Source organism: Ruditapes philippinarum, unplaced genomic scaffold (assembly GCF_026571515.1).
Source record: "Ruditapes philippinarum isolate M1 unplaced genomic scaffold, ASM2657151v2 ctg1797_1_1_1_1, whole genome shotgun sequence".
Taxonomy (NCBI): Eukaryota; Metazoa; Mollusca; class Bivalvia; order Venerida; family Veneridae; genus Ruditapes; species Ruditapes philippinarum.
Genome location: NW_026858597.1, coordinates 127,436 through 137,647, shown reverse-complemented (window position 1 = coordinate 137,647; position 10,212 = coordinate 127,436). Strand labels below are relative to the sequence as shown.

The window sequence follows — 10,212 nt, the reverse complement described above, 5'->3', positions numbered from 1 at the left end:
GACGATGACAAATAGTAAAGATTTTTTCTTCCTTTTGGAAGTGAAGATAAAATCAAAAACAATAAAATCTTCATAAACATTTAAAGTTGCAGAAATACCATTAGATTTTATGGGGAAAAACACCTATTTTAAAAACACATATAAAAACATGTACAGTATATGGAGATCTATGCAAACCTTTTCTTAATGCAATGCTAGTTCTTAAAGTCTTTACTTTCTGGAACATAAACTGATAACCCTTGGTCACTAATATAGAGCAAGGAAAACCTGGTATAACCATTCTCTACACATTTGGCTGACCGACATCAAATTTTTATCTTGACATACCCAAAAATGATAATGAACAGTTCCAAAAATGAAAGCTGGGCAGATCCATTACACAAATTTAAAGGGGTTATAGATAAAAGGTCTGATGAACATTATTCTTGTGTTTCAAAACTATATTATATAATTAAGAATAGATTGGTGATAGTTCATTAGGAAGTAGACATAGATTTTGGTGCTTAGAATATAGTTTTCAGATCTAATAGTTCCAGTACTGGTTTCAACACAAGTTTTGTCAGACACTGTTATGATGGTATTCAGAATAAGTCTGCTGTCATCTGCCTGAATGGAAATTCAAAAAGTCATACTATTTTTAAATGTTCTTTTTAATTTTTAACCAATTTAATTATTTTGTGGCCATTTTGCTCATATGATGCAGCTAGCCCTGTGTGTCTGATTTAACGAGGTTAAAATACTTTACAGAAAAAACAGTAAAGTACTGGTATAGAATCAATGGACATTAATTAGCTAATTAATAATATTGTCATTCCAGATGTTACAAAAATGGCCATTCACCAAAAACCAACATGAAATCAAGGTTATGGTTGATAATTCATACATGTTTGTTTGATATCTTCTTAGTGTAAATATACTACAAAAAGTAGAAAATTCCACCATTCCCTATAAATTGTAAATTACATTCAATCATCAAGTTTGTTTCATTTTCTTTTCTGGATCATAAATATATCTTTTAAATGTAAGGAAAATTTTGATTGGCTCCTTGTCAGAGACATCTTCATCCTGATTGGCGGATTCCTCACTTCCTTTTCCTTTTGATTTCTTCTTCCCACCGGCATATCTTTTCACAATTTCTGGCGGTAATCCACCTTGAAAGAAAGAATAATTAAATGTAAATATTTCTTCCAACCAAATATCTGGGACTGCTGCCCAATGTTAATGTGAGGGGTTTTGATACAAAGAATTTAACTGAAAATATCACCTTGTCAAACTACACTCATGTATAGATGATACTCGTGCTCAATACCGGGTGCACAAATATTACATTATATTAATAAAAGTCAATTGCTGTCTGCAAAAATTACAACAAAAACAAGAAATAAGGGCACTGCATGCAGAGTTAACGCTCACCTGTAAAGGGCAACCACTATCAATAACCAATTTTAATAAATATTATAATTTGAAAAGGGGCATAACTTCTTAAGCATTGCTTTCAGGATAATGTCCCTTGTCTTATATCAAGAGTTGATAGCTTTGATAGTTTTGAAATCATTCTACTGATAATTTTACAGCTATTATTTTTACCCATATTAATACCATTGAAGAAGATGATTGTAAGTTAATTTAAAATCATCATCTATTTTAGTAGCTATAGTTATAATGACTGCCACGTTCCCCTGCAAATACCAGGTAAATCATTCAACTTGATAAGAAAATTTGACAAAAAGTTTTTGTTAAAAATGATCATTACTAGAAATTTATAGCTTTTAGAATAATTTCCCTTGTATAACAACTGTGTCTTGTTAATATTTACAAGTATTCCAAGTTTCATGTTGATATCTTTTATAGTTTTGAAATAAATTGACTTAATATAAAATTTTGACAAAAATTCTAAGTTAAAAAGGGGCATAACTCCAAATACATGTATATAGCATTCAAAATAATGCCCCTTGTGATACAACTGTCTCTTGTCAGAATTAAAAACAAGAATTTCAAGTTTCAAAATTAAAATTGTTAGAGTAATGGGCTTCATTAAAGTTCTTGCACAGTGACAAAAATGACACTGCTGGGATCATAATAACTCGACTTTTTCTTCAAAACAGACAAGCTAAGAAAATGAGATCATTTGATTTTTTATCAATCGCATGTTATGTAACTTAAAACTGGTTAAAGATTACTTTTTTTCCTGCTTACCTGGTATTCTAATTTTAATTTTCCCACTTTGACCAAACCCTCCTTCTATCATCCCTGCCTCTCCAGTTGACAATGTGATCTTCAGACCTGTAAAAGTTGCTATGTTTGTCTCTTTCTTAAACATATTCTTTCCTATCACTGTGTACTCATCCATCACTCTTTCTACTAAGCCCTCTTTCACTTTTGTCTTGTAAGCTTTTATCTTCGGAAGAATGGTTTCCGAATATTTTGGGTCCGTCATACCCAAAAGCAACTTTCCATGGAATGCTATTCGACACACATTGGCATGTATATCTGTATCAAGTTTAGAACCAATCACTAACGCTGAATTTTGACATGTCATTGGCTTCTCAAACTGGACTAAAGCGTACTGTTTCACAGGTAATTTTTTTATTTCGCCTCCTTCCGCAGAATCACCTTTCCCTTTAGAACTGTTTGAAATTAATTCATCCTGGTACAAATATTCTTTTGAAAGATCGAGGGAATCTTCATCACTAACTTTTATCTGAGCAGTTTGTTTTTCCAATGACCGTCGGTCAGTGGTATCGTCATAGAGACCGAAAAATGTTAATCTCCCCATCACTGTGTCATGACCCGTAGTAATATGAAACTTTGCTTTTGATGTAATACTGCCCTACAAAATAGTTCAGTATAGTTATCATTAGTAAATATACCAAGGTAAAGAAAAAAAGTTTCATCACATATCTGTGCCAATTTTGCGACTCAGTAAAAATGGTATGGCACAGTCGTGCATATTTTTGACAAGACGTCACTTGCTTTATACAAACATAGCATAAAAACACGCTGAATGTAAGTTTTACACAATAGGTACGTCAATGAATAAATGGTTGTTATAACTGGAAAATGGATCATTTTTAGGTACATGTATGTGATAAATAGAATATTTTATTCATTTCGGTACATTACTAAATTTATTGAACTTGTTGAATAGAACAATATTATGTTCACCACAGGCTTGCATACAAGTAAATTTTGACTATAAAAAACATAGAATGAGAACATTGTCAATGCTTATACTTATCTATAGTAAGAATAGAAAAAGTTGTTTTGGTATGTGTGTGAAAGGAAATACTTTTTACTTAAAACTTACAAAAAAGTATACTAACTTTATAATACGGTATTTTTTGGACAGAGATGACCGCAGCTTCAATAGTTGGAAGAGCACCTGGGGTACAAATGGTTCCCCTCTCTAACAACTTGGGGTCAAACTGGGTCACACAGATTCCTGCTCTATCCCCCTGAAATTCCATTAATTGTATTGGTTAATAATACAGTTTTAAACTAATTTGTCTTTTATTTTCAAAATTCTGTGATGACTTACATGTAGGTTCATATAATAATTTTTATTACAAGCTTTTCGGTGGTTTATTGAAATATATCAGTGATATAAAACTGATAATTTCATTGTTTGAAACAATGAAATAATCAATTTGATAATTTCACTGTTTTGAATTTTAGCCCCTTACCTTGTTTCAGTAAAATACCTGCATGCACAGTACTGGGAATCGACTTAATGACATGACGTCATAAATGACGTCACGTTGTATTATAATTTGGCGCGCTTTTCATTCAGTATTAGGTTTAATGTATTTTAAAATGTTTCTTTGCATATAATAAAAAGAAAATTTGTTTAGTTAAGTGTAAGATCAATAATTCTACCTTATGCGCCACTCGTTAAAATTATAATTTTATCAAACCTGTGAACAAAGGCCACCAAACATGACCATTATAGACAAGCGTTCTTTACTCGGAGGTAACACTGTTCTATTTAATCAATGACAAACTGCTGAAGAGTGGCCTTTAATTACACTTAAAATACAGGTGACCTTTAATTGGAGGTTGTATTTAGCACAGGTTTAACTGTATATTACTGAATGGTTTGGTGCTTTGAACTTTTCATAAAAAGATATCAGTTATCAACTGTCATGAACAGACTACATATACATGTATATACTAAATAATGTTGCAATAATGTCATGCCAATGCACCAGAATCTAACCGCCTCTCTGAATTGTCTTAAACATAGCCCACTTCAAGAATTATTGAAAATTTTAATATTACCCACTGCAACTGCAATAAATACTATCCTATGGTCAACTTACAAATTATGAAATCATGCCATTATAGACTAAACTGCACAAAAAAATAAATAAAAAAGAAATGCAATTCTTATATTATGGTCAAATCTAACATAATAGAGGGTGGATGCACCTTTTTTTCTTGCATTAACATCTGCAGAAGCACAAAGATGTATTTAAAGCTGGAGCCTGCAGGGCAAGGGATTTAATTAGTCTGAGGGCTTCTGCAGATGGTAATGCACACAAAAAGGTGCATTAGTGCTATTCTTGCATAAAAGTATATGTCTATATTGGTAATTCTATGTTTTGTTATCTGTATTAACTATAAAAAAACATTTCTTGTACCATGCTTTCCACATGCTTGTGTAATGTCATTTTACAGATATGTTTTGATTATAAAACTGCGGAAGCCGTCATATCATTAAGCTGTTTATATATTGTGTCCTGAGTCAAGGATATAAAAAACCATGCAACAACATTGTGGGTCACAAGAATCTGTTAATGCAAAATCTTTTCTCCATTAATATATACATGTATGAGGGGTTATCCAAAAATTCGTGGAATTTCTTTGTTGCGTAAAATTTATTTGAGATATTAATTTGAAATTCTTACACTGCTTAGAAGAATTAATAACAAATAAACACAGAAAAATTCATGTGAGTAAGCTTCTTACATTACAACAATATTTAATTTTACATAAACACATGTCGGCGACAGCGGCGCACTCCAAAAAATTATTGACGTCAACGTCATAATATTAACGTACAATTTATACTTCAACGTTACGCAGTCAATGACTGTAACTGCTTCTCAAAGTAATGTCCATTACTAATTTATTTTTGCCACTTTAACACTAATGATCGTGAAATATTCTTTTCTCTGTTCGTCTGCTGATTTTTTTCAAATGTTTCTGTAGGTGTCATTTCAAAATTGCAATAAAAATTTATGATTGTTTATGATCATGCGATTTTCTAATTATCGCGTGTCCGTCATTTTCCCGTTGTAAACAATAAAGGCGTCTGGCGTTTCTAGCGATATCAACAAAAATAAAGGTAAATGACGTCCATAATTTTAAAGAATTACTTAAATGACATCATAGAAGAAACATGCGATGTTCAGCGGGTTTTCTATGTTATTTTTTTAGTTTTTTAGAAAGAAGTATACGATGACTTACAGCGCTTTCTACCGCGGGGTGACGTGCATGTGCTTATTTAAAAGCAATATAAAATCATTATTTATTGACACAATTAACTGTTCCTTTCAAAATGTGTTGATAATATTCTACAATGTATGCTGATAAAATTTCATTACAATACACGTTGACGTTCAAGAGATATTTAAAAAGTCCACGAATTTTTGGATAACCCCTCGTATGTGCAGTTTTTATGCAAGAATTCGTATTATACTCTGATACATCATGGGTTGACTGCAAAACTGCAGTAACTTGTATGAAATAAAGAAGGACATATAACAGTTTTGCTTTGACATATAACGCTTGACATGTGTATCTGTAACAAAACGAAACAATAAAATGTCAAAATGTTAACTATTATTTTATAGATTCATACATCCTAGCACATTACCTGAACTACTTTCTCTACAGGCTTTCTAAACATCTGCATAGATTTGACCTTCTTAGTGACCTTCATAGCTGGAATCTCAATAGTCTGAAAAACATAATATAGTCATGAAATAAGCCCAACTTATGACCTGTAGTAAAGTACCTGGATAGCTCCCTCACATGTAAGCACAGCCACGAGTTGAATACAATCACACAGTAAGAAATGGCTTTGTTGTTCTTAAGATTTGCATGAGTAAATGAAATTTGATTACTTTTACATAATTATTATTAAAATTTTATTATATTTTATTGAATTTGATTTTTTTTGAGGATTTTAAGTGACTCTTTGTGCCTTTAAAATGAAATATGACTAAATTTACTATTTTTTGTGATCATATTACACTCAAAACTGCATTAGGATCATCTTTATATATTATATAACTTAACCCTGTCTGTAACGGTCAGAATAAGGTCAGACAGAAAGAAATTCCTATACATAGATACTGTTTATAATTGACCCTGTTTTACATGGTCAGCAGACCCCAAAAGGTCAGCCGGAGAAAATATACAAAACCTATACAAAATTACAACATAACTGAGTGATGTTGTTACCATGAGATTTGTTTCTATTTTAAGAGTGAAATAACACTATATAATATAATTATGTGCCTAAATTGAGTTTACAATGTGTTTTATATGATGTATATTAGCCAGTATAGTATGGCTGCTTCTTAAAGTGACATTATGCTCATTTTTTCATTGTCAAATTGACTAGATATTTCAATAAACTGATCGTATAATGGCGATTGACCAAGACATGATATTTGAAAATGTTTAGGGTAATAAGTTAATCTTCCTAAATATATAAAAAAAGACTGACCCACTCTTTTGATAAATTGCAAGTTACAGATACATTCCGATGGATAATTACACACATTTCACAGGTCCCAGTGAGTTATTTATAGTTCATGTGAAGTAAATTATAAAATTGAAAGGACTTATGAGAAAATGTTAACTTATTTTGACTTTCACCTGTTCACCCTATATCTAACCATGAATGAGCATAACGTCACTTTAAAGAACATGTTAATTCCTCGAAACAAAAAAATGGTCAACATAGCAATAACAGTTTTCAGTTTTTATAAAAAATCAGCTGGGGTTGGAATGCTGCTTTAGGTCTACATGACTTTAAAGAATGTCAACAGTAATATATAAAATAGGTGACCAGACCAGACATGTGCAAGTGTGAAAACAGAATAAGTCTTACATCATTGACCGACACGCTTCCACTGAGGGCTGTCCCTGTCATCACCGTGCCTTGACCCCTAATACTGAAACAATGATCTACGGAGAAGATAAATGGCCCCTTTACATCTCGCTGAGGTATATACGTGTTTGTCTTGAGGGTGTCTATCAGATCTTGTAGACCCAAACTCTCTGTTTCCGGTGACTTCAATGATATCAAAATAAACTACATGTATATACAAATTACAGCAACTAATGTTATAAACATGCAAAGCATGATGAAGTATGGATTGGATAAAATGCTCTTTTTCAATATGCCATGCTATCAGAGAAATCCAGTGTCTTATTATGAGGAGACATTAGATTATGTATGTATATCATCAGTTAAATTTTCAGTTACACTGATACTGAATGATTATATTGATTATATTGATAGGAACTTTCCTTAAACATGTTTTTAAAGATCCTGTAACACATTTTTTTATGGTTTTATATCATTAGTATGATGCTCAAATTAAGATTTATCAATATTGTAAGTTCCAAAAAGCATTATTTATAAAGATATTACCGAATTTAACATTTCATGTAAATAAAGGTAGGTAATTAGAAATTTATTTTCAATAAGAAATGAATGCATGTATTTTAATTATTACATATAATGTGCACAAATATTTGCAGTATATATTTTACATATTCTTCAGTATTATAAGCATGATTATATACATATATTAAATTTCAGTTAAGTGTGGTAACGACCTCAATTACAACTGCAGGATCTTTAAAGTTCTCTAAAAGTTTCTGTTGTTTTATTTTTCAATGCCAAAGGAATGTTAATACAGCATGGAGCAACAAAATGCATGGTTCTTGGGAGTTTTTTTATATATATATAATAAGTTCTGGACTAGCACACAAATGGCCAGTCCTCATATCACAATCTTAGTGCAGTAACAGGTTAACTCCTTATATAATTTAATAGGAGTTAACCTGTTACTGCACTAAGGCACTATAGTAAGCATGACCATTGTCTCATGGAAAATCATTTTCCATCACTCTGATAATTTTGCTATCATTTTGTTATCAGGCAGTATAAAGAACATGGAACAAACAATCACTGATTCACTGTTTAAAACAATGAAATATACCAATTTTATTTCACTAATAAATTCAAAATTTAAGAGGAAAAATGTGCTATTAATAAATCATTTTCAGTTGATTTTACTATACCTCTGGACCCCCTGGTTTGGCAGCTACAGCAACAATGGGAGCACCAGCAAATCTTGTGTTCTCTAGTGTTTTTAGCATCTTCTTCTTCATCTGAATATATAATTTAACAAAACTACATTACCTGCTTAAAATCATAATGAAAAATTTAAAATTAATCCAATGATGCATTCAATGTTCAACAAATTTTTAAGATTGAAATTATATATTTTACATAATTGCATATATAGAGATATATGTAAAAAGGTTTATCATGATAACTATTACTTTATAATCAGTTACAATACATTAACAACACCTTTAGTCTATACTATTTATTTATATCTTTCCTAAGATTAAATATATATTTATAAACGTACAGATTTCAATTACAAAAGTTATTGAAATCTATGCGCTCAATCATTTCAATAAATATATGCAGAGAGAAAAACATTAAAAATGCAAACCTTATCTATCATAGTATCTTTTTTATCTGGTGGTAAAAGATCAGCTTTGTTTAGAACAACTATCATCTTGTTACATGTGATTTCACCAATCACCAGACACTCGGCTGTTTGTGTTTGTAAACCTTTTACAACATCAACCACAAGTAGCATCAGGTCAATAATCTGTGCACCTGAAAGTAAGACATTAAATCTATATAGCTCTAAAATCTATTTTTTTAAATCTACACAAAAATGCCTAAGATAGACATTGTTAAGAAACAAGTGTGTATTCATGAAAACATGTACAGTAGCGATCTCTAAGAGTTGGCCGTAGGGCTTGCTCGAAAAGCGAGCTTTACAGTAACGAGAGTATGTGCTGTAAAAACTGTCGTAGGAAATAATGAATTGACACAACGCAACTTTTCGAAATTACAAGATAACGATAAAAGCCGAGGTATTCTAATTGAAAATGGATGCGTAAAATAGTATCCTCCGCACTTTCATAGACCCCATAATAGGACAGGGAACCAGAATAAACAGAAACAGTGTATAAAATACCGAATGACAGTTTCAAAACGGAAAATGTAAAATAAAAATGAATGATTATTTTATACTATTTCAGTAAAAGTAAATTGAGCTCGCTTTGCTTTTTTCATATACCTAACTTTAGTATACTTACCAACACTGTGTTGAGTTCTTGTGGTTGACGGTACATAACAAATAAGGTTTCAATTAAAACATTTCTAGGGATGATCAAAAAGTAGTTGTGGTTGAAAACTATCAGTATAGGGACAATTGGACCATTATCTCAATAATGCATATTATGCCCCATCTGATAAAAAATTCTGTAACTAATGTTATAAAAAAATTGACTTGGGTTTACAGTTGATATAAAAAATATATTTACCTCCAATTATCGTTTTGATTAAGGATGCATGTCCTGGACAATCAACCAACGTGTACTGCACAACACCTTGTCCCACTTCATTACTTAGGTGGGTGGGGAGATCTACTTGAAAAGAAGAAAAGCCAAGATCGAGAGTTATCCCTCTTTCCTTGCTCTGCGGATTTTTGTCAAAACTAGCAGTACTTGCTGTAGTACTAAGGGCTTTTGACAAGCTCGTTTTACCACTGTCAACGTGTCCCAAAACACCAACATTGAAATTGAACATGGGGGCTGCCATTTTGTACGTCACGTGATTTTAGCTAACAGGCTATAAGCCGTACCCCACCGGGACTTTTCAAATTTGCAGGCATTAGTACACTAATTCTCATACCAACAGATATATTTGAATCTTAACTTTTCCCATGGGACCAAGATCATATGCCTGCTTATACATAGAGGCTTTCTACAGGTACTGGTAATCCATAGTTTCTAAGGACAATAAAGAGTTTGCGGGATGTAATTAATTAAATTCCTCATGAACACTAAGGATGTGTCATCCATCAGTGTTGGTTTTGAATA

General features: G+C 31.7%; 1 protein-coding gene across 1 annotated transcript; it reads right to left on the bottom strand.

Moving 5' to 3' along the window:
* Positions 1–485: 485 nt before the first annotated feature.
* Positions 486–9,970, bottom strand: LOC132753693 (selenocysteine-specific elongation factor-like). Its single transcript, XM_060744189.1, has 8 exons — positions 9,655–9,970; positions 8,769–8,938; positions 8,326–8,415; positions 7,124–7,306; positions 5,879–5,962; positions 3,324–3,455; positions 2,197–2,830; positions 486–1,151 (listed from the first exon to the last, which is right to left on the bottom strand). Exons 1-8 carry the CDS (start codon positions 9,929–9,931, stop codon positions 973–975), a joined length of 1,749 nt encoding a protein of 582 aa, XP_060600172.1. The 5' UTR covers positions 9,932–9,970; the 3' UTR covers positions 486–972.
* Between the last annotated feature and the right edge of the window lie 242 nt (positions 9,971–10,212).